Source organism: Prionailurus bengalensis, chromosome B3 (assembly GCF_016509475.1).
Source record: "Prionailurus bengalensis isolate Pbe53 chromosome B3, Fcat_Pben_1.1_paternal_pri, whole genome shotgun sequence".
Taxonomy (NCBI): domain Eukaryota; kingdom Metazoa; phylum Chordata; class Mammalia; order Carnivora; family Felidae; genus Prionailurus; species Prionailurus bengalensis.
In genome coordinates this window covers 47509888-47536136 of record NC_057355.1, presented here as the reverse complement: position 1 = coordinate 47536136, position 26249 = coordinate 47509888, and the positions used below count along the sequence as shown (strand labels likewise).

At 34.6% G+C, this 26249-nt stretch overlaps 1 protein-coding gene across 11 annotated transcripts in view; it reads left to right on the top strand.

Annotated features, from left to right (window-relative positions):
• The window catches only part of TCF12 (transcription factor 12), a 386235-nt gene that overhangs the window by 299853 nt on the left and 60133 nt on the right, over window positions 1-26249 (top strand). For 8 of the 11 annotated variants that reach the window (XM_043555341.1, XM_043555339.1, XM_043555338.1 and 5 more), the window contains 2 exons: window positions 94-229; window positions 3963-4015. In XM_043555341.1, coding sequence (XP_043411276.1) covers window positions 94-229; window positions 3963-4015 — 189 coding nt within the window. Of the gene's footprint in view, window positions 1-93; window positions 230-3962; window positions 4016-23992; window positions 24547-26249 lie in introns of those variants that run through there. The other 3 variants (XM_043555346.1, XM_043555347.1, XM_043555345.1) reach the window with 3 other exon arrangements.

Here is a 26249-nt window from a genome sequence, read left to right as displayed (position 1 = left end):
ATAACCATCTGAATAACTCAGAAGTGGTGACATTTTCCCATTTGAGTTGGTATCAGTGGTAAAATAACTTGTTTCCTTGGCTTTGTTTTATAGTCTAGTCTCCTGAGACAAGATCTAGGGCTTGGAAGTCCAGCACAGCTGTCTTCTTCAGGAAAACCTGGAACACCATACTACTCGTTCTCTGCTACAAGTTCCAGGAGAAGACCACTCCATGACTCTGCAGCACTTGGTAAGCGTGCATTGTACAACAAACCCTGTCTTAACAAATGTTTTTTTTTGTTTGTTTGTTTAACCCCTTAGTCTTTACTTCTGGCTGTACTTTTATTTAGAAGAAATTTGGTTTCTTAGGTATCATGTTGATAGTAGAGATTATTTGCATAAAATGTTGTATCTGTTAGATACTTAATAAAAAATCAATTTAGTACTCTTGTTTGGTCACCCTAAGAGGAACTAAATAGTGAAAATGGGACTGGTTTTTCCTATTATAATAAAAATGTTACGTGTTAATATTAACACCTTATTTTTTACTAAGATTGATAATAATGCTGAACAGTTTACAAAGTGGTTTTATATACTTTCTCATCTCATTAGTATAACAGACCTGCTAGTCAGTAGATGTAATACTATATTTAACATAAACTGAGGCTCAGGAGGACACATTCATATAATTAGTAGGTGGTTTCCCCAGGATAAAATTAAGATTTTCTGACTCCACGTCCAATATTTTTTGCATATTAGTTGCTTCTACTCCCCAATTTTTTAAAAGTTGAGATAAAATCAATCATATTAAAATTCACAATTCAATGATATTTAGTACATTCATAGTGCTGTGCAGCTGTCATCTCGCTCTCCTTTCAAAACATCACCTCAATAGGAAACTCTGCACCTATTAAATTTTGAACTCTCATTTTCTTTAGCTCCCTTCTTTATGTCTTGTACATAGCCTAACCAGGCCAGTCTGTTTTGTGTTGCTGCTGCAGCAAGCCTCAGGTATACTCTTAACACCTTATCCAAGCAGTGTTTAAATGTGGGTATTTTTGGTGATTCCTACCAGGGAATCCTTTGTACAAGAAAATTGAAGTAGTACAGGCTGTTTATAATCAAAGATATGGCAGCTTATGAAATAAATATAGCCCACTAAAAGAAACTATGCCATAGTTATTTATTCCACAAATACTTGTTGACTGCTTTCAATTCATGTATCTACCTTCTGTCAAACCTAGAGTTTTGTGCAATAGTCCTTGTCCATGGGTCTAGAGTATGCTTGAGGGTATAAAAGGGCAAAGATGGTCATGTTTGGAATAGAGAGCTCTGACTAGATGTGCCCCCCTCTCAGCATTATGGGTGATTTAGTATATGTATTGATGAAGTAAGCCCAGATGATTTAGACCAGTATACTGTTTGTTACTAAAGAAATGATAAATTGTAAAGCATCTTTCCTCCATCTTTATGACTTTTGTTTCCTATCAGATGAGTTAGGGTAGGAACATTCATGAGTCTAGATGTGTCAGTGTCACTCTCGAGAAATATCTTGTTAGTATGTTATGTGAGCACATACTATAACAAAAAGTACTAATATGGACCAATATACTATTACTAAAAGTTCAGGAAGCTAAGCAACTGAGCTGAGGCTTGGTACCCAGGGAGGCCCACTCATTTCCTATATGAATAACATTTATCATTATTGTCATTCCATTCTTCATTGTTATTTCTCACTCAGCCACTCTTTCTTGGCATTGCAGTTATTCCTAAAATCTCAGAGTTGAAAGGACTTCAGAGATCATCTACACCCACCTCAGCATCTTCTCAAGCTAGTTAGATGCTTTAGGAAATCAACATTTTGCAAAACAGCATCTAGCTATTTAATTTATAAACACTTTGCCACAGAATTTAATATAAACTAATCATAACAGCTAAAATTTGTTGTCACTCTCTGTTACACACTGTCCTGAACATCTTCCATATATTATCTTTATTACAATAACTCTAAAAGGTGGTATTCCCTTTTCACATCTTAGCAGCTGAAGCTCAAAGAGGGTAAAAGTAACTTGCCCACGTTCGCATAGCTGCTGTATGGTGCAGCTGAAATTTGAATCCAGCCAGCTTACTCTCTTAACTGTTACAGTTTGCAACCCCTCAGAAGTGAACTATGAATCCTGAACTCATGATTTTAAATACGACATTATACAAGTAATTGTGTAGTGACAGCCAATGGTGAGATAAAAATATAAAAGAAAAACTTATATTCACATTGGAAGAAAAAACTGTCCTAAACTAAATAGCAACATCTTCTGGTGGTAATTAATCCAAAATAGATTGATGAGCTCCCCACTGACAGGAGCGGTTCAGTTGACTCTCTCGGCATGGAGTATGAGTTTTGCTCAAGGGATGCTGTTTTTATTAGTTGTAAAGAGTTGGGTTCTAGAAAAGCCTCACAAAGAACAAAAAAATTTGCTTCTAAGTTTTATAAATACAGAGTGTGCCAGATGTTGTTTATCTTTGGCACTTTTGTTTCAAGGAAATATAGGCTGCCTCTTGGTGTAGGGACTTAGATGGTAATGAATGCTTTTCCCCCCTTTGTATTGTATAAATTTTTTCCACATGCTACACATGCTTATAAAGTTGCTTTCTTAGCTTTGCAGCTTCCTGGAATAGTCACTGTAAAGATTCCCAGCCCTAATTTAAATGAATTTCATTCTTTCTTAAACAACCGTGTGTCTTATTATGTCGTATCATTTATGACCCAGGAAAATATCATGCTTGTTTAATTCTCATTTGTACAGTTTGCAAAAATGGTATACTTTACATCAGCCTTCTTAATAGTGAACGCTTCTGAAAAATCCTGAGTTTCATCCATTATTTGTGTAAGATTGGAAAACTGTACTTACCACCTTTTTTTTTTTACAGTAAATAAGATGGACAAGTTTTAAATCTTAAGTTTTACAGATAAGTAAAATCGAAATACCAAGTGAGGCTGGTTGGGTATCTGAAAATACTCATTTTCTCATTTATATCAATAAATTATTTAAGTCTTATAAAGAAACATCCATCCAAGATAAATGACACAATAATCAGTGCTGAATTTGAAGTTTCAACCACACACTGTGGGTTTTTTTTTTAATGCTTATTTATTTTTGAGAGAGAAGGGGAGAGAGAAACAGTGCAAGCAGGGGAGGGGCTGAGAGAGAGGGAGAGACAGAATCTGAATCGGACTCCAGGCTCAGAGCTGTCAGTGCAGAGTTGGACCTGGGGCTCAAACTCACAAACTGCAAGATCATGACCTCAGCCAAAGTCGGAGGCTTAACCCGCTGGGCCACCCAGGGGCTGCAACCACACATTGTCAAACAGTGGATGTTCTTACAGAATCCTGGATGACATTGTATATGATAGTGCCTGTATGTAATAGTTTATGTAGCATTTCTCTGACATAATTTCAACCATAATTTTTCATTTATTAAATTTTATTTCAAATTTTTAACATAGTTGTAGCATAGCATTAACTTTCGGTTTGTTGACTATGCTTTTAAACCTAACTCTTAATGTGATATGGATACTAAATTTGTTTAACAGTTTTACTATTAAAGTGACCTGTTATACCAGATGCCCCTCTGCAAATGACAGTGCCCAGTATGGAGCCTGGCACCTAAATGGGTACCTAAGAAATGTTAATTCCCTTCCCTCACACATGCTTTTTGGTTTGTTATTTTCTTTCCTGTTTTGCTTTGCTTTCATCTTCCTAAGTTTATGGGATATGTGTTTCAGAATATATCACTTCATTAGGAGAATTGTTTTGCCCAGGAACCAGTTAGAAAGAATGAAGCCCTCATCTTTATATTCCCTTGCTTATTCCTAAATATTGGAAAGCCAGAAAAGCGCTAGAAGGGAAAACTCTTTCCTATTCACCTGAAGTCTGATGTTTTCTAATATAAATGCTGATGAAATACATTGTTTTCCATATGCAGATCCTTTGCAAGCAAAGAAAGTCAGAAAGGTGCCTCCTGGTTTGCCTTCTTCAGTAAGTACCCATTTTTTTGACTTTGTGGTAAACAACTGATTTCAGCTATTCAGTATTTGCTGGCTGTAAGGATTATTTGATTGGTGTCAGCAGGCACACTTTGCATAGTAACTGTTCACTGTTCAACGGAATCATTGATTGAGATAAATCCACATTTAATGTTAGGTTTTTAGATTTCTCTGCAGTAATTTGTAGCTTACTCATATGCTGTTACTCCATGTCCCTGTCATTTGAATTCCCCTCTTGGGAAGAGGACTGGGCCGGTAGCTGTCAAAGAAGATCTCCTGTACAGGTCTTTTGATGTTTAATTAGTCATTATGTTGCTGAACAGGAGGACAGACAGAGATTAATAGCTGAGAATCTTAGAAATTTACATTTGTAATAATCCCAGTGGAGCTAAAGACATTAAGATTCGGAGGACATGTTCGGCTCAGCTTGCCTCAGTAGGACTGAAGTTATTAATATGCATAAATCACCGAGTCAGATGTTCATTGTGAAGCCCTTGTGGATTTTAAAGCCTTCATTAAGCCTTTCCTAACTTCATCCTAGCATCAGGAAAGCTTTCAAGCAACTAGTTTGTTGATCCCTCTTTGCTCAAAAAATGTATCCTTTGAGAATAAAGAGCTTGCATGAAGGAGGTTGGAAAGGTTTGGTGAACAGTCATTAATGGCCGTGATAATCTAATACTGTAGGGGTGTTTGTGCTATTAAATATATTTTATTCTTCTAAAGAGTGAAAGTATTTGTAAATGAACCTACATCATAAATCCACCTACATTTAAAAATCTCTGGTGTGAGAAGGGAAATCTTTTTCCTCTCTCCCTTTGCTTTGAACAAATGGGGAGTGGGGCTTTTGGACTGAGGCCCCATGCCTTGTAGGGTACATCTCTTTGTTGTGTAAATGGATGTTGGGCTTTTATTTGGCAGTACTTAACACATGGGCGCAGGTGCTGCTGGATGAGTCACAGCTCATCGAAGTATACACTGAATGGAATATCCGGCTTGGCAAGTAGTAATCTAGAAGGAGCAGCATGGGTCTGAGCTTTATTTTTTATTAAGGCTGAAGTAGAGATATCATCTTTTTGGTTGTTTGCCTTCCTTCTTTCCTGTGTTCTTCCCCCTGCCTTCTCTTCCGTGTGATACATGAAAACTCAGATTTGAAATCCTCTTTGAAACTCAGTTCCAGATGGACTGAGTTTTATGCAGCCTAGGGCAGCTGTGCTCTGAACCTGCAGCCTACCTGGAAGGTTGGATTGCAGCTGCAGGCATTCTTAAAAGCTTTTGCTTGCATAAGCACTTGGGCCCACTAGAGGCTGAATAGCTGCTTGATAAACAAAATGAACACAATGCCTCAAATCATTATTCCCGAAGACAGGAATTTTTTTTCAACAACAGCTAAAAATAGTTGGGCAATTTACATTTTAACAGTTGTATGCTGTGGAGGGGTAGGTGGTTCAACAGTATAACAGATGATTTCTGCTAGATTAACAGAAATCATATTTAAAACTGACAGAACTGCTAAAACATGTAACTGTGCAATTTTCTTGTAATTTATTGGCATAATTCTATGAAAGTAATAAAAATTAAATTACATATTAATATTTACCAGGACTACACAGGTGAAAAAAAATACAAGGTTTGGAAATGAAAAATTCATCTCATTTCTTCTTAGCCTAACACTGATTTTAAGAAACAGTATATTTTCAGTGTTTCATAGTTTTTTCATGTTTAAAACAAAAGGGCAAACTAGAGCAGTCTGGAAAAAGAATAGACACTGGAAGTAACGGGAATTCCTTCCAGTCCTAATCATAACAGCGTTCACTACTTGGAGGTAGTTCTCTGTATTGTTTCATGTGTCAGGACTAGCCACAGAGAAGGGGAAAGCCACTGAATTCTGAACTTTAATTTCTTTGAGAACCATTAGAAAATTTTATAAGCCAGGCCTAATTATGTAGTGTGTTACCAATTACCTTACTCAGGATTTATTAGATATTTGTACAGAACAGAATAGAATTCAGTGTTTTCAATTCTATATTTAATATCAGCATCAAATACACACTACTCAGAAACCATGATGAAAATAGTATTTAAACATTTTGAATGTCATTAAGCATATATAAAGAACAAATGCATTTTAATTAATGAAAGTATATTTTAAATTAAATGCTATGTTGAAATCTTAAGTTTTTTAAAGAGAATTTTTTTTTTAACTTTAAAAATAGATACTTTGGGGCTCAGTCGGTTGAGCACTCGACTTCGGCTCAGGTCATGATCTCACGGTTCTGAGTTCAGGCCCCATGTCAAGCTCTGTGCTGACAGCTCAGAGCCTGGAACCTGCTTCAGATTCTGTGTCTGCCTCTCTCTTCTGCCCCTCCCCTGCTCACATACTGTCTCTCTCTCTCTGTCTCTCTCACTCAAAAATAAATAAACATTTAAAAAAAATTTTTTAAGATACTTTGATAAATAGTCCCAAAATAATAAACTTTTGGGAATACTTATGGTTACACTATTTACCTTTTCAGTATCTAAAGCAAATGGGAATTTAAAGTTACAGTTTTCTATTGGAATCCTTTTATTGAAATAAATGTAATTTATAGACCTGAACAATGTAAATTGTAAAAAGGTATAAAAATGAAAGTGGACAGTGTATATTTTATTTTATGATCATTTGAATATTATACTTACTAAACCAAACTAGAAACTTGACAGTAACATCTCAGATTTCACAGTTTGCTGTTTATCCAAAATATCTTTAATCATCTTTAAAATACATGTTACCGGGGCGCCTGGGTGGCGCAGTCGGTTAAGCGTCCGACTTCAGCCAGGTCACGATCTCGCGGTCCGTGAGTTCGAGCCCCGCGTCGGGCTCTGGGCTGATGGCTTAGAGCCTGGAGCCTGTTTCCGAATCTGTGTCTCCCTCTCTCTCTGCCCCTTGCCTGTTCATGCTCTGTCTCTCTCTGTCCCCAAAATAAATAAACGTTGAAAAAAAAAATTTTTTTAAAAAAAATACATGTTACCTTTTTACTAAAGAAACAGTAGAAGAGCTAGGTTAATATTGTACTGCTCATACTGCTGCAGAAAACCAGAGGCAGAGTTACTTAACATGCAAAACATTAATAATCTATACATTTGACCACAGAGCATTGGCCTTTTCTTTTTGTGAACCATGATACAATTTTGGGTTTCATAAGCACAAACCTCAGCTCTTGTATTCCTCTCTGCATAACAACTGAATGGTAATTCCTGTCTGTGGATTAAGATCCAGTAAGTGTTTGTTGGCAACATTAAAGCACCATGATTAGTAAGGTTAAGAGAATGATCTGCTCAAATGTGCTGGCTCAGTTAGTGATTATTTGTATGACCCTGGACTTGTCAGTCCTTAGAAAATCTGAAGTGGGAAATCTGAAGTTCCTTTCAGGTGTAAAAATGCTAAGTACTTATGGTTTTAAAACTGATACACCCAATACATAATCAAAAAGCACAGTGGGCATAGCTTTCTTCCCACTGATAAAAAAAAAATAATAAAGTGATGTCCTTAAGCACATTAAATTTTCCACTTGCTTTTCTACATAGGTTGAAATATTGGACAAAGTAGACCTGTAACAGTAACATTAGAATGATGCTTAGATATTGAAAAGTCTAACATAGACACACACCATCATTACCTTCACGGAACTTCCCATACAGTATGAGATACAAGCATTCAGTGATTAATTATATTGCAGTGAGGCAAGTAAAGCTGTATACCAAAGACTCTGGAAACATAGGGTAAGTAGAATGAACCCTACCTTGGGAAGCACTGATGGCTTCATGAGTTGACATTTGAGCTGTGTTTGGAAAAATGAGTAGCAATTCTTCTGTTAGGAGGGAGAATGAACAGACAGGTAAAAGGCATAGACCTAAAAAAAAATAAACACATGCTCAGGACACATCTAGAAGTACAGCATTACTGTATTCTATACCAAATACAACTTTTCCTCTGGCAGACCCACTTTCCCACTCCAGAGGAGGACTGGGGAACATATAAAATCACTTCTGATATGAAAAGGTATAAACTGTCATAACAGTCTATGCTAGATAAAGTCCTAAAGTATCCTGGCTGATAAATAATAGGTGGCATCTGTGATTGTTAAGGTTTATCTGGGAGACTTTCAGAAGGCATGGGACTTTGACTTTGTGGCGTGTTTTCCTCCCTTTTTAGGGCTCCTGAACCTCCTCTCCCATTCTCTTAGCCCCCAACTTTGTTCTTATGTGTATACCAGTTGTTTTTTATCTGTATCAGATTTGTACTAAGATACAACATTTAAGGAGATTGTGAAGAACTGGATAGTGGTAGGGGGCACTTGTGGTTTTATCCTAGTAATTTTTGAAAAAAAAATTGAAACATTTGTCATGTATTTGTTAACATCCCTTACAGCCCCACTCTGTTAGAGGTGCAGGACTTACATGTATGAGGATCTATGTTAACCATTATCTGTATTATCTTAATCTTTAATCTTTGCACCACACCTCTTTAAGATAACTAAATACACTCGTCTTAAAAATGAGGAAATTGAGGCTCAGATATTAAGTAACTTGCCCAAGATCACACATAAAGCCAAGATTACTGTCTAATTTAATATCAAAGATCATTTTCTGTTTATTATGAATGTTAAAACATATTACATATCTTGGTTTACTCATAAAACATCCTATCCTGTTCAGTATATTAAATTTAAACCATAGTTTATTCTGTCAATTACATTTTTGTTGATCAAATTTATTTTTAATTGGTTTCGTTCCTTTAAGGAACCTATCAGCATCTGAAAGGATGATGTAGAAAAGCACAGACTTTCCAGTCCAGCAGATCATGGGTTTTATCTGGCCTCAGCTGCTTTTTATTTTAAAACCTTGGATAACTTGCTTTTAAGTTTTCTAAATCGCCAAGTTTCTATTTGTAAAAAAGGAGATAATGCCTATCTAAAATATTAATGTGTAGGTATTCTGTGCCTAACACGTGTCCAGCATATAATAGACACTCAATAAAGGTTCTTTATTTTTTCTGGTTCTTACCAGTACAGCTTGAAATTTGAAGAACTTTAGCATTTCATTTTTACCAAATTTTGCTGGAAAGCAAGCAAGGGTTTAAAAACATAAGGAGAGATAAATGTTAGACTAAAAGATACAAAGTATTATGCTACCTAGACTTGCATATATAATATATATGCTTGACATGAGTGGTAAATTGTAACTGCTCTTGTTGTTTAGAGATCATTTATTTTCAGAAAAGGAACCTTCAAAAGGAGAGAAAGTTTGACAAAATTCTGCTACCTAGAATTCATTATTTTTGTTTTTTTAATTTAATTTAATTTATTAAATTTTAATTTAATTATTTTTGTTTTCTGAATTATCAGAAACCTATACCTATTTTTATCATTTGTTTAACATCTTTATCTTTATGTCCCTCTGAAGCATTTCTCAGATGTAAAGAAATTTCTTTGTTCTTTAGTATCTATTTTTTAATTTGGTGTTAGTATTTTCAGACATAGATAATTTTTTTAACATACTGCAGAAGATGCAGAATTCTGAAATAAGAAGCAAGACACTTTCAAGATTTTTATCACCAGAAAAAAATCCAAATGGCTTTTTGAGACCCAAATTCTTCCTAAAGTTTTGTTCTTGTTCAGTAGCATTTGAAAACATCTTCTGAACATCAAATTTTAATATCTTTTTGAACATGGCATGTATTCATTATTCATTTTGAATATAACTGGCTTATAGTCCCATACGTAGGCTGATGACACAGTCTGTTTCTTAATCAAATGCTACGCTGTCCTTTGTCCTTTGTTTTTGAGTATGTATATATTTTCCCCACAAAAGCTATTATGGTTTATCACATAATTTCTTTGCTTTTTAGTTAAGCTCTCAAAGTGTATTTACCACCCCAGGCAGGCATCAAATTTGTTTTGTTTTGCTTTGTTTTCTTTTTTTGCTCTTACCCCCATAAGGAACTTGGAGTCTGAGATAAATCAAAGCAGCTTAGAATCCACCTTTTCTTGTTTTGCTGCAGATAGGCAGAGTTCTGTAGCCTTTCATTTGATAATTGGCTGTAGTTCAGGAATTATGCCTTCTTTCTCCCAAAATTTTTATGGGATTTTATGTTGTTAGGAATGACTTTTTAAAAATTAATGTTAATTTTGAGTTATTTTTAGTAGTAAATTTGAAATTTCAGGGGCAGCCCTTGAGATAACTGTAGATATCCTGACATGTTCTCGAACCACAAAGGCCACTAAAACATGTCCAATGATCTAGCATTTTCATGTATATACTATATAAAATTTGGTCTGAATATTAAATAGAGAAGGTCAGAATATAAAATCTTGAGGGTGACTAAATGGAAGATTTTTTTTTTAAATAGGAAAGAAAGGACAAATACAAGTTTCTATATTTCTGCAGAAATAAATATAGAATGGCAAAAATGAGTAACTTGGAAAACTATCATCTAAGAGATTACTGGCGAGCTGAGCCTGTTAGGAAAAGGTCAGGGGTTAGAATCATAGAGAAACTGTTCTCTCCAGTTTATCCACAAAAATAGCAAGCAAGATGAGCAGCAAGTAGAATACTCTCAAAGGGAGTGTCCTATGCAAGTCACTAGGAAGCTAAAATAACAGAGTGATTGTAGACAATTATAATTGTAGGGCTTTAAGACTAGCAGGAATCCTAGGGCTTCTGGAACAAACAGTATTTACACGCAGCACCAGCTTCAGCTTAACTTCATGAGTGAACCCTCCAGTTCTTGAACTTAAGTTGGAATAGGTATTAGCTTAGCTCCTTTGGCAGACAAGCTTAGAGGGCACACAACAACTGTAGGTACTTAAGAGTTTCTTATTTCTGGCTGTTAAATAAGCGGTCTCTGTTTGAAAGTCACTGCAATATAAAATTTCCAAAGTGGCTGATTCCTTCTCTGACTTTATAGGTCAGAAACATCTTAGTATTTTACAGAAACATCTTAGTATATAAAGGGAATGGTTCTACAATCCATTCCAAACTTATATTCAGTTTGGTCATTGATTGAAAGATTTTCTTCATACATTAATAAGAAATAGCCACCATTTATGCTGACAGTAACTACTGTTCAGAACAGTGTCAGAATTGTATCAGTGTAGATAATAGGTTTTGAATCCATAGTTTTAAGATGTTCATTTTTGTGAGGAGCCAGTAATGTCTTTGATCTTATTTTAAAGTCAAAAAACAGAAGGAAAAGTAACAGGTGAGTAAGTCCTGTATATCCAGTTGTTTGTACTGATGTGACTGTACAACCACAGCGATATTTATTTTCTGACCTCTCCTATTTTTTTCAAAGAGAAAGAACATCTGAATTTCAGAGTTGGCTTTTAAGGTTTATTGAACTCTTCAGTTGCTGGTGTTTCAGATCTTTAAGACTTAAAGCAGACATAGGATAAGACCCAATGTGTGTTTGTGTGTGTAATTTGTCTAATTTTTAAAGGTTATGTGGTGGCTGAATTCTGTGAATGCTTTTAGAGTTTAAGCCCAATGTTAAGGTATTCAGCATCAGTATAATCATGAAAGGGTTTTACTGTTGTTTTAACCTAATGCAGTTGAGGATTCTTTTTGCAAGTATAGGAAAGGATAACTATAGGATAAATTAAGAAATTCCAGGTTTTATCACTGAGGATGTTGAGGACTCTGGATTTCATTCTCAGTTAGGGAAGACAATTATATCCTAAGTAATTTGGTGACATGAAATTTGCCATATCTGATACTCCCTTTGCTTAACCAGTAGTGATTTTACTTTGAAAAGTCACTTACTATACTTGTATAGTATCTAATTTCAAGGTCTGTAATGTATGCTATATAGATAAGTACCTAGTTAGGTTTATAAGCGTTTTAAAAGCACTGCTAATCCAAAGGTACTTTCTGATTTCTCTTTTGTGTTTTTATTGAACAGATTTTAAACAAATTTTAATGTGTTGGTCATTTAAAGTTTTTGTCTTTTTTTTAATGTTTATTTATTTTGAGAGAGAGAGCGAGAGAGAGAGAGAGAGAGAGTGCGCACAAGTGGCATAGGAACAGAGAGAGAGGGGGTGGAGAGAAGATCCCAAGCAGGCTCCGTGCCATCTGTGCAGAGCCTGATGTGGGGCTTGAACTCACGAACTGTGAGATCATGGCCTGAGCCGAAATGAAGAGTCAGACAGACACTTAACTGACTGAGCCATGTAGATGCCCCAAAGATTTTGTCTTTTATCTTCTTTAATTATTTGAATACATATCTGTAATATGTATTCAATCCAACATATCTATAATATGCCAACATTTTATGTGTTCAAAAACAGTGTGATTCTAGAAATTATGTTTCTGGAAAATTTTCTAGAACCTGCTTACTTTTTTGTTAATAACCTATATGTCGACTCTTCCTCAGTGTGCTTGACCAGGAGTCAGCAGACTTTTTGTGTAAAGGGTTGTGTAGTAAATGTGTTCAGCTTTGTGGGCCAGATGTTCTCTGTAACAACTATGCAGCTCTGCTACCAGAACATGAAAGAAGCCCCAGATGATACATAAATGGACATGACTGTGTTTCAATAAAACTTTATTTGTAAGATCAAACGGTGAGCTAGATTTGACCCATAGCCATAATTTGCCAACTCCTGCACTAGGCAACACAAGTTATATGCTTTAAAGTAAATACATTCTTATTTTCATAATATAGTCCCTGTGAAAAACAGACCCAAAGTGAAATAAAATTAGTCATTTTTTAGGCCTCTTCCCTGGTTATTTGTGGGGCTTTTTAGAGTCATTACCTGATATCATTAGTCCCTTCTTCATTTTCTTAAGGTTCCAGGCACTGGGCCAGAGTTTATTGTATTGGCAGAAACTTCCCAGAACCTTTATTTGCTTTATTCTGACTGTGATAATGGAGGAGCCTCAATGTATAAAGTGGGGGGTACAGTGTCACAATTTTTCTAGATTTAAATGTTAGATTAGGTAGTATGCAGGAGAGTTTATGACTTCAAAAGTAAGTCCATGAATTGATATATTAGTAACTGATTATTTGAAACAATTGGGTTTAAAGTATTTAAATAAATTTATTTTGATATAGGCAGTCCTACAATAATATTTTACTTAACCGTACGTATATCTCCGTGCCCACTCATCATCTTTTATCCTGGTCCAGCTTTCTCATAGAACCCAAAGCTTAAAAGTTGTTTCTAGCAGCTTGAGAATGAATTGCAACCCAAATGTGATTGTGAAACAAATTCTGTTGAAGCATAAGCACTCTATAAACATGAAAGCTTCATATGAAACTTAATCCTCCATCTCATGACTAGAAAAATCATTTTCTCAACCGATGTTAACCTCTATAAATTTAAGTGAATATTTAGGGTTCTTATTTAATTCCCTCTTTAGCTTTATGATGACTAGTATCAATAAGAAATAAGTATTAAAACCCTTGTCAATTTTCTGACTTGTGCTTGATAATTTTTTAAACTATAAAACTTGATATTATTTGAAATCAAATTATTTTCTTCAACATCATCAAAGACATACTTTAAAACCCAGTAATTTTTCTCAGAGAATCTTTTTTTTAAAGAGATTAGCTAGAAACTTTTTTTAAAGAATTTTTTAAAGTTTATATATTTATTTTGATGGGATGGGGACAGGTGCAGGAGGGGCAGAGAGACAGGGAGACAGAATCCCAAGCAGGCTCCACCCTGTCAGCGCAGAGCCCTATGTTGGGCTGGAATTCAACAACCATGAGATCGTGACCTGAGCTGAAGTCAGACGCTCAACCAACTTAGCCACTCAGGTACCCCAAAACTTTTTTTTTAATGTTTGCTTATTTTTGAAAGAGAGTGCACACAGGCGTGCATGCAAGGGGGAGAGGGGCAGAGAAAGAATCCCAAGCAGGCTCTGCAGTGTCAGCGCAGAGCTCAACACTGGCTGGAACCCACAAACTGTGAGATCCTGACCTGAGTGGAAATCAAAAATTGGATGCTTAACCCACTGAGCCACCCAGGTGCCCCAGAGAGAGAGAATGTTAAGCATGCTCCATGCTCAGCATGGAGCCCAAAGCAGGACTCAATCCCATGACCCTGGGATCCTGACCAGAGCCGAAATCAAGAGTCTGATGCTCAACCAACTGAGCCACCCATGCACCTTTAAAACCCAGTAATTTGAATAAGAATTAGAAACTCTTTCCCACTAAAGTGGGCTCCATTTAATAGATCTCCAGTGAATGGAATATGAATCCATTTATATATCAAGTACTTATCATGAGTGAAGAATTCTTTTAGGCCCTATAGATTTAAGTATAAATAAAGCATGGACCCATGTACCCTGTCTTCATGATGCTTATAGTCAAAACCTAAGTCTGACCTTTGGAAAGAAATATTTTGAAATTTTTTTCTGTTGAGTAATTGTTGCCCTCTGGGCACGTCCAGGAAATGCTTTTTGAATTAAATTAAAAGGATAAAAATAAATACTGTAAAGCCATTACTTTATGTTAACTATAATAGGGAACATCATCTGTTAATGACTTCCTTCTCCAAGCTGTACTTTTCGACTTCCTCCTACTCTGGCTGTTCACATCATCAAAAATATGTTAACTTCTTTTCTTTGTAAAGAAACTGAATTATTTGTCCTATTTTTTTCTCTGCATTTATGCAGTTAACTCCCAGTTACATACAATAGGAGTTATTTTTGCAAAAATAACTATTTTGCAAAAAAAAAAAAAGGAGTAAATTTGCAAAAAAAAAAAAGGGGGGGGGTAAATTACAGGCAATTCAGCCATTACTCTACAGTGCCTTAGGATTAACCCAGTTAACAATATAAGGTCCTGATCTTTATGTGACAGATGGAAAACTGGAATATAGGAAACCTATTCCTAAAAGGGGGGGGGGGGGAGCTGTAGTTTCACTGACATAAAAATGAAATATTGGTTATCTTCCCATACTAAATTCCTCATAGTAAAATTATCTTCAAAAATTAGACCATTTGTCACCACCTGTTGCTATCATCATTGACCAGGCCACTTTTATTCCTTTTCTGAATTATGGCAACATCTTCCCAGCTAGTCTTCCACTTTTCCTTCAGTCTTTTTTTTTTAACACAGGAAGATCCTTTTAAAATCTAAATCAGATGATATTCTTCTGTTCAAAATCCCCAACAGCATTTCTTACCACTGTAAAACCAGATCCTTAAAATAACTGTCAAGACCCTTCTGATCTGACCCCTGCTACTTCCCAGATAGCATATCCCATTAATTTACCTATCTAGCCACACACTTGCCCTCTTTTACTTTTCCTTAAAGATATCAATCCTCAGAGCCTTTGCATTTCTCTGCCAGAGCATACCTCCCTTTAGTGTCCACATAGCTAGTTTTCTCACATACTTTTTTCTTTGATCACATAACAATCCCTAGGGATCTTTCCTGACTGTTCTAAATAAAATGGCAACATGTCCCTGTCACTCCCTCTTTTCTAACCTGCTGTATTTTTTTCTCTATAACACTTATTACCCTCTGATATACTATAATTTTTCTGTCTCACCCAGGAGAAACTAGATAAGGCAGGGGCTTTCTTTATGTTGTTTTATCTGTAGCACCTTGCTGCGTAATGGATGCTCAGTGTATATTTGTTGAATAAATGAACAAACTCAAATAAAAAAACAGTATAGCCATGACTTTTCCTTTATCCTGGGCCATGCTCAGTTGAGTTGACTCAGAAGGCATAAAAAATATACTGGGCAAGGGGCGCCTGGGTGGCTCAATCCGTTAAGTGTCCAGCTTCGGCTTAGGTCATGATCTAGTGGTTCGTGAGTTAGAGCCCTGCGTCGGGCTCTGTGCTGACAGCTCAGAGCCTGGAGCTGCTTCGGATTCTGTGTCTCCCTCTCCCTCTGCCCCTCCCCTACTCACGCTCTGTCTCTCTCTCACAATGATAAATAAATGTTAAAAAAAGAATTTTAAAAACATACTGGGCAGTATGAATTTAACATACTGCAAGAAGAACTAGGTATATTTTAACCATCTACATAATAAGTGTTTAGTATGCTTAAACTTGGTAAAAGCTTTTCAGGGAGGAAAAGAAAATCTCTAATTTTTTATCAGAAAAGGAGAAGTCTTTTCAGTGGCAAAGGTCACTGAAATTCTTTCCAGTTATACAGACTTAGTCTTTCCCTCTGTTAGATATGTTAGAGTTTGCAGTTATCCGTGTGAGGTCTCAGCATTTGATAGTCTTATATTCATAGGATCTTTATTCCAGTTTTAGCAGCACTAATAGTTTGAGCCATATATATATATATATATATATATATATATATATATATATATGTAATTGGAATCCAAAATAACCAATGATAGGGTAAACAGGTGTTCTCAAGATCACATACCTGTAAAGGTGTTATGGTATTGCTAACTAATTTTCATTCTTTAATTTCCTATTGTACCTAGTAAGCTTTCCAGCCTACATAACCATTACAGCCACCTTTGTTTATAATCCACATACAATCTTTTATTGATGTACAAATTCTCCAGCCAAAAGGCACAAAGAAGCAAATCACAGGCCCAAAATTCTTTATTGCAGAATAGTGCAGGAGCCACAGCCTACTTAATTATGATGGGCTCCCCACTGACTCCTTAACTTTCTGTTGCTTGCTAAAATTATAACAAAGCCATCTCTCTAGAGGCTTACATGTTTGTTTGAAGGATATGGCCAAAAATCTTTTATTTTCCAGATGATGCTATATTAAATATAAAATGTCTGGCCTGTAGATCAAATTGTACTTTACTGAGAAGTCAAAATTGTTATTGAGCCAATTGAACAATGACAAAGTTAGGTAAGAGTTGTCACCTATTGGTAAGATGTCAACCCATCTATCTTTTTATTTATTTATTTATTTATTTATTTATTTATTTATTTATTTTTACCATTTTGTTCTAGACACTACATAGTTTTTTAAAAGAATGTTTTAAATGAAAATATTACTAGGTAATAGAAATATATAACTAACCCCTCATAAAGATGTATGTTCCATTTGCTAACATAAATGTTATTAGAATATAAAGCATTCAGGCTCTGCTTGGAACTGAGAAGTTGTAATTATGTTTTTGGATTTCCTTTTGGATTAACCTTTCATTTTATGTGAGGCTTTTAAGCTTTTAATTATGCCACTTACAGATACAATGACAAAAATACAGTTTAAGATTGGTATGGACAGTGGGTCTCATCTCCACCAGTGAGTCACAGCTCTGGGTCTTCAAAAATAGTACTATAAGAAGATGTAAAATATTTCAAAAAATCTAACAAATTAGGTAAAATTATCCATGGTCTCTGAAACATCAGGGTTTTTGTTTTTTTTTTACTAGAATTATTTCAGCTCAGCATGGCAATGCTTCATTTCCCTTTTAATCAGAAATTCTGAATGAGGGGCACCCAGCTGGCTCATTTAGTAGAGCATGTGACTCTTGATCTTGGGGTTGTAAGTTCAAGCCCCACTCTGGGTATAGAGATTATTTTAAAATAAAATCTTAAAAAAGATTTAAAAAATAAGAAAGATTAAAAAATAAAATCTTAAAGATTTTTTAAAAATCTAAAAAAAGAAAGAATTTCTGAATGAAATTCATATGGCTTTGTTCCTTTTTTAACAGGGAAAAATATTCATTATAATTTAATAAAAAAAAGAGTTTAAGAGACAAAAATCTTTCAAAATAGGAATTCAGTGTTTTGGGGTGGAGTAAATAATAAAAGGTTTTATTGATGGTGAAATGGCTAGGAAATCTTTGGCCTAATTTAAATCCTGCGTTTTGCAGCAATGGAACTTAGACTGTAATTTACAAAGTTTCCTGTAATTAACTTTGACTAGTATGACTCCCCTTCCAGCCACCCCTTCTAGCATCCTCAGTCCACTTTAGTGAGGTTTCCTTTTATTAATTTTCACAATACATAGAACAAGTAAGTTAACAGATTTCATCTTTCAGAGTTTTATGGCTGTTTTCTGTTGGGGTGTCATTCTTGCCTTGACCAGTGAAACATACTAAACATTAGTCCAACTTTTGTTTTGCTTTGTCCTATGTTGAACTGACACATCTCTCATTTCCTCCCTCATTTATTATACACTCCTCAGATGTGTTTTTAAAATGAAGTATTATTTGGCTTTTGTTGAGAGTGGTCCCCATAATTTAATAGTAAGAAACCATTCTTTTTGAGAAGGTTTTTCTGTAAATTCAGGATCTGCATGGCTTCTTCCAGTGATTAAAGCTAAAATTAACTTTATTTTGTTACTTGCTTACAAAATATGAGGAAGATGATTTGGTAGACTCTAACTATTTAATTAATTATAGATATGAAGTATTTAAAAATTACTACCATGAACAAGAATTTTTACTCAAGCACAAAACATAGATTGGGGCCAAAAATAGCCTAATGTATAAGTTACTTAGAGCTTTAGATTGCAGATTCTTTAAATGGCTCTAGGCTAAAATGCAGATGTTATTTTTGGTCTCTTTAAAAAAAAAATAAGAATATTATATCTGTTGTTATTCCATTTCTTCCATGGAAAGGATCTACTGCTTTCCAGCTTAGAAGAAAAAAACTGCGGAAAAAGAAACAAAAAAATCAGGCAGCACTTTTCCTAAGCTAATTTAACCCAAGACCAAATTGTTCACCTTCTATAGATGATTTTAAATAATAGCTTTGTTTGCTTACCATTTTGTTTTGTTGTTGGGTTGTCAATAGTGCAAAGCTTTGTCTTGAAAGCTCTTTAGGAGTGCTCGTTTATTGAGGGATCTAAAAACTTGGGTATCCTCCTCATCATTTCTTTACATGCACACACACCATTAGGCAGTCCTGTGATTACAGAGCCATCTGCAGGAAAATTATCAAGTTGCAACATAGTTAATGATTCTCTTACCATGTTATTTCAAGTGGCAGATGAGGAGTGACAAACTGCAATTCATATGGGGAAAGAAATGGACAGCCAAGAGATGTAGGAATTACTTGGGAGAGCGGACCCCTTCCTTTAATTTTTCAAAGAAAACTGCTTTGTCATAGTGAGTTTGTGATGAAAAGAAACATGCAATTTGCTTCAGGTTTTACGGATTCTCAGTAATTATAGTTCTATCTCATTTGAAGGGGTGTCTAATGATAGTCTTTTAGAGGCTTTGTATGATCTGTTCATATTGCTATCAGGAGGATACTATTTATTTACCCCCAAAAGAGATTTATTTGCGTTCTCCTCCGGAAGTTATAGTTGTTTTTACACATCCTCATTATACTCAAATGGTTGTCAGAGGGGGAACTAAACAGTTTTCTTTGTTCCCTGTATATACAGTTTATATAGCTGTTCGCCATTGGCTATAGAGATAGATGTTTTCTATTTTGTTAATCATTAAGCATTTGTAAAACTCAAGTTAGATTTGAGATTTTTGTAATAAGAAATCTGATGTTCTCTGAGACAGGTAATGAGACAGACATGATTTGTAAACTCCAGCATTGTTTTTACTCTGCTCTGAGAAGTATATGTTTATATGTATGGTGATGCTCCTAATATCCTACCAATATCCAAATAAACTGTGTACCAGTGCTCGGACCAATCTATAATACCATCCATTATAAGTCTGATTATTATTTGGTTTGGCTGAGATTTAGGTACTCAAAATTAAGGCATAATTGAAACGATTTTTTCAGAGTATCACCTGAAATATAAAAATCACAAAATAAAGTCATTGATTTTTAAGATTTTTATATAGTGGAAAGACAGTATTTGGAAGCCTCTTTACTGAGTGATAGGAATCAACAAAATTAGAGTGACATTGTTGAATTAGAAGGTGCATTATATGATTTCAGATTAATAGCATTATTATCTTTAAATAATATGCATTGAATGTTAATGGATTGGTTTAAGAGAGATGCATTATTTTGCTAGAGTTTTATATTCTTGCTTTCTCTTTTGCAAAAGTAAATTTTGTAAATTGTGAGGGTTTTAGAAAAAGACCAGAAGCAACTTCCTGAACACTTAGGAGTGGTTTTTAGTAACAGAGCAGCACGTACTAGAAAAATCTACAATATAATATTCAGATATAAAACCTGGAATTTTTGTGTCTGATTTAGTTAGCCAGGCTAACTGAAATACTGCATATTTAGTAGGAGACCACATTCATTCACATGTCATCTGTCTACAAGCTAAATAAGGAAGAGGAGGCATTGGGGAAGGGTCTTTTGCTCTGAATCTGCCCACTTGTAGATTCCCTCACTTATTATCCCTCTTAAACCTATCCTCACTCCCACTTCCCTTGCATAATTTATTAGCTATTTACTGAGTTTCATGCTTAGGAAAATACAGAGCTCATTTGTGGAATTATTCACATGTAAACTTTGTTTGGCTCCATTTATCACTCTGAAAGTCTTATTTTCCAGGAATTGATTCACTTAGAAATAATGTTGAAACTTTTCAAGAGGAATCTTCTGAACAGGTTTTAGATTTACTTTTCTAGGCAGTTAGATACTCTAGCCTTTTGGGACACCAGAATGTTGCCTCCTTGTTTTAGAAAAATGTACAATAAGATAAACCATTAACTGACCTTTATTACTAATTAATTCAAGATGTGTAATTCAGAATTTTCTTTTGAAAACTTTTTAGAATTTTAGATCATTCTTGAAACATTCTTAAGAATAGTTTAAAAAACGGGGAAGAGAGCTATAGTGATCCAAATAGGGATAAGAAGAGCTAACAAAATAGATTAAAATATAATACTGTATAGGTAATTCCATGAAATTTTGCATAGCTCTCCCAGGAAAAGTTGTCTGTTTCTGAACCAACAGAAAAATAAGAAGGAAAAAGGAAATTTTTGCATGTGGGATTGGGATTTAAACAGAAGTTGCCAGATAGTCCCTACCTAGTAGACTTTTTGAAAACATCATTTCCTAAATCTGTATCTTCAGTAAAGAAGTAAAATCACTTAGGCAAAGTACATTATAGCTTTTTCTTATCTAGTTTAGGTCTGTGCTTGATGGCTGTTGGAAAGGCAATAAACATTACATCCTGAACTATTGAAGGAAGGGGAACCATACATGAAATTCAGTGAAATGCAATAATCCTCAAACCAGGAATCATCAGTTTGCTAATAAAAGATGTATGGCTCCAAGTCATATTTTTTCCAAGGTTCTGTGACATTTTCATTAATCATGTTGCCAGTGTTTACGGGAATGCCCATTTTGTTATAAAACTTGGTGATTGTTTAGATTATTAGACGAGGTAGCAAGAATATTAAGTCAGATCACATACTCTTAGAATAACATATAAGTGATTACGTAGAATTGTGGGTGGAAACAATTCAGGATAAAAAGTACATGACAGTTCAGAGCTCCTGTGCAGACTGCACGTCTGTCTGCAATCACATTTAAAAAGTGGCCCTGTCTCCAGCTGACTCGTTTTGTCAGACTGAGTCACAGGATTAACCCTTGACATGTTCCTTTAAAAAAAAAAAAAAAAGGCAAAGATTAAACAACTGCATTCACCAGAGCAGTACTTGATCCATCTATATGCCTTTTTTTCCTGTAATATGATTCTTCTTAAGGAAAAAAAATGTGCTGCAGCTGTTACATAGATTAAATTAGAATTTTTTCACAAAATATTTTTGGGGAAGAGAAAAAACACTTCTAAAAGATCATTTGTAATTGTGATAAAGAAAATGATTGTCTACATCAACCAGTTTTAGTTTCTTTGGGGTAAAGCCGGCTTAAAAAAAATGATATTTGGGAGTAACGGAAGACCTTGCTATAGCATAGAAGTAGAATATGGGAACACTTTATTTAGATTACCACCGTTTTCATGATGATTTACTGTATTCAAAAAAAATCATTTAATGTCATATGTATGTAGATCTCTCTTTCTAAGTTTCTGCTTCCTAAATTCTGCTTTTGAATTTAGGCAGTAGCATATACCAAGTGAATATGTTGTATATTGGGGAAGAGGGAGCTGTTTTAGATGCACCTGTATGGATTTTGTATCTGTGTTTTTGAAAGCAGGAATGAAAAAGAGAAGCAAAAGCTTTTAATTACTCAACTCTCTTTAGAAACTATTACATTTCACATTCAGGTTTCAGCTTTAGTAGCAAACTTCTCCAATTGCTTAATAAACTACTTTAGAAGAGAAAAAGATTATGCTGTCTGGCTTTAGTCTCAGTTTTCTTTTACCTGAATATTTGTTTATTCTTTTCACAGTATCGTATAGTTGTATCTAAAATAAAGAACTGTTAATGAAATACTAAAATTTTCATTGTGTTTTAATAGCTAAGATTGCATAGTTGGGTTCACATTATACTGTTTGTTTTTATCAGACAAAATAGTACTCTTTACTGGCAAATCCCAGAGAAATGAGCCTAACTACTATAAGTGGATGTTGTTGTTGTTGTTGTTGTTGTTGTTGTTGTTACCAACATACAGAAGTTGTCTCAGGTTGGAGCAATGATTATAGGAAGAAAATGTTCAGGTATTATCAGTGTTTTGTGGCTTCCCTCTTTGCCCCATTCCTCCTCAATTTCTATTCAAAATTTGTTTTTAAATTTTAATCATTAAGAGAAAGAAAGTTTTATTTTAGATAATTGATTTTCCTTTTTTTTTTTTAAGAGTAGCTGTTCTGTTAGGGAATGACTGTATCTATGAAAGAGTAAAATTTACTTGAATGGTTTTAAGACGTGGCATTGTTAATTGTAAATCAAAGCTTTTTACACAGTTCTCTAAGGATTGAAATGAAGTCTTTGTGGCCTCTCAGGAGGGAGGAAGTTACAAACCACTCTGCAGACTGGCATTTTAATAGTCTGCTGTACAGTGATGTTCTTTTGCAGCTGCTGCTTAGCCTTTTCCGTATCTGGAGAATGTGGGGAGGTTTTATTGTTATTCCGATACCATCAGCTTTTAAACATTGTGAAGTTAGCTGGCCTTATTGTCTGATTTGGTTTTATTACTATAATTTGATCAATATGTTTCATAAGAATAGATTTTGTTTGTTTTCAGATTTTTTTTACTGTCTTATTGAATATTTCTGGAATATTTTTTAGAAGAGCTTTGCTTCATGAAAGGTGCCTTTAAAAAAGGTGATGTACTCCTTGTTTGCTCTCCTTTGATTAGCAGTTTTGTTAGAACCTACAAGGCACAGAGAGAAGAGACAGTATTACAAAGAGGTTTTGATGGGAAGAAAAGAAATGTTTCTCTTCTGTTTTTCCGGGTTAGAATCCAGACAAATCCAAAAGACAAATTGAAAATTTTTTAAATAACAAAATAATTTGTGGGAGAAACATGTATTTGCAAGCAGTGTCTAAAACCTTTTGACTTATAAGTACAGTGAATTGTTTAAGTCCTTATAAGGGACTTTTATTCCCATGCTGTTAATTTTTTTTTTTGAGAAATTTGAGTATTAACATAAAAATATGAATATATAAGCTATTCTTTAAGAACAACAATGAACTTGGAGGAAAGACTTCCAAGAAGCCTTTTTTGTTTATCAGCTATAATGCCTATCTTGTGTGTTATACACACCAGCCTCTCATACTTTTATATAAGGAAAAACAAAACTTTGTTTTTTTTCCATTTACTGAATTGCTTTTACATATTAGATGTTCTGGAAGAGTGCAGTCCATTATAAACTTTTTAATTGGTGTTGTGAATGAGGAATTTAAGGAGATTTATAACTGAAAATCTTTATTAAATATGTCTGCTTTAACAAACATTTATTTTCAAGATAATTTTTTAAGCTTTTATACTGAACTTTTTCATGAAATGTGCTCCTTTCAAAACTTTTTTCAGTATGATTTTTATAACTTAAAAAAAAATCATGGTTTTTTCTAGTTAGTTCAGAGGTACTTACATGATGGGTCTGCTTTCTCCAAGAAGTGATTTTGTACAAGGCTTAACCGTCTAGATCCTTCTTGTTAGACATGATTCAGTGTTTCCAATTCCTGATAGCTTGATCATGTGTTTATCAAAGTTGGAAGCAACTTTGGAGCAGGCCAGATGGTAATGTTGCTAGAGGTGTAGCAAGCTAGGTTTCCCTGCCACCTGTAGTCTAATTTAATTAAAACTAAAAACAGATTAACAGATGTCAATTTGCCTTTCTTTGAGAGAGAGATGACAAAATTAACAATTTACTGGAATATTTATCTCCAGGAACAGTATCTATTTTCATTATTTAGCATTTGTAAGTGACTTGTATTTTTTTAATACCCCAAACTTTGTCTTATTGGTATCCTCCACCAATGCAAGGTCTTGACAGAAATTGAAAGAGGTTATTACAGCATAAACCCTCCCTCTGTGCTCTGTGAGTTGGTTCAGTCCTATTTTGCATAAGTTCCTTTTGAGTAGATCCATGTGTGGATGCATAGTGCTGAAGACTTAACTCTGTTTGGCTGTGTGGATGTATGTCTTGGAGAGAAGCTGTGTGCATTAGCTGCAAACTAGCATTTTCAAAATCAACATGTATTGTGCTTACCCTGTCCCTGGAATGGGCAGCAATTCTTTGATGTATTACTACAATGGGAAAACGGTAAGTCTTTTTCTTTGTTCACGTAGCTTCTAACTGGGTTGTTTAATGGAAAGCAGTGTAGATTAATTGCTTTTTACTAAAACCTGTGAGTTCTCTCATTTTCTGCAATACATTTAAACTATGTATTTCTTTGTAAGTAGTGTCAGTAAAGTTGCCTTTGATACTATTACTCAGTAGTTGTTCGCTTTTATTTTTTAAATAGGTTAGAAAATAAACTTGAATTTGTGAGTTATTATTTTTAATGCCTGATGTCTTTACTAGCAATGAGCTCGAAAGTACATTTGTTTCAATGTTTTCTTATATTGTAAACATCTAGTCTATATATAAAATACATACACACGCACTCACAGAGAGAGAGGAGTGTTTGATGCTTTGTAGATAGAAGGGAAAGATGAAAGTCATCTTGGATATTCATAAAAATAACAAGTATGAAGCTCTGGGAATGATTAGGGAAGCAGTCAGCTAGTGAGGACCGTATTTCCTGTTTGGAGTTTCAGGTCCAGAGCCCGACTTTACTGGGATACCATCTGTTTCCAATCAAACTAGAATTTTGACCCTGTACAGATTCATAAAATAAATCACTGTTTTTCAAAGAATGCATTTAAACATTTTCCAAAGAATGTATTTCTGGTCAATTTATAGCACATGGTTAGATGTTTTAAAATAATACTTTTCTGTGTTGCTAAGCAAGACTTTCCTATTCTTTAATTACTTAGTATTTTTTAGTAGGTTTCTACAAAAGTATCTTTAAGTCAGAAGATTTTGTATATTTTAAAAAGAAAGTGAACTTCTCTGGAAGATTCGATAGGAGTTATCCTTGTAAGATAATTGATAAACATTATAGAAATGTCATACTGGTGAATAACAATCTTGGGTTCGTGTCAGAAATTCAGTATTTTTCTCTTCAGTCTTTCCAAAACAGAAATTCCCCCCTCAGGTGTCTTATTAAATACATACATGATTTTAGTGTTGTTGTTGTTTTTTTAATGGTTGGGGATGGAGGTATTTTTAATATTAATGTTTGAAGTTATAAAGAAAATTTAATCACATTTTCCTAAAATAGGTATAAAATCAGATATGTTTGTTCCCTCCCTTTTTACTGCTTGAAAATATTTTAAAGTAACATATGGTTCTAACCAGGGTACATGAGAACTAATGAAAGCACTTTTTCATTCTTTGACTGCTTTGAGAAGGCCTCCTTAGACTCTTGTTAGCATTTGGTTGTTAACGTTTGGGTAAGCTTTCTTAAAAAATGATGATCAAGCCAAAATATCCTAAACTGATCAAGAAGTGTATGTTCACTCTACCCATAAAAGCATAGCTTTGGAGAATGTGAGAGATAGATTTAGATGAGTAATAAAAGTGAAATTACTTGATTTCTATTCTATAGCGTCTTTACCAATTGTCATTAAAATGTGAAAATACTTTTCTTTTATGTCTAATTCTAAGTAAAATAGTCTTTTCTCAGAGTGTGTGTGTGTGTGTGTGTATGTGTGTGTGTGTGTGTGTGTGTGTGTCTGTGAGTTCAGTAAAATTAATTATACAGGACCTCTGAAGCAGAGAGACTGTAACTCAAATTGAGTTTAGACTTCATTCTTTTGAGAGTACAGATCACTCTATTACAACATTTCTCTTTGTTCTACATTGGGCTGGGGGCAGGGAACATCTTTGATGGTATTAAGTATTTCCAGACTTACGGTAGA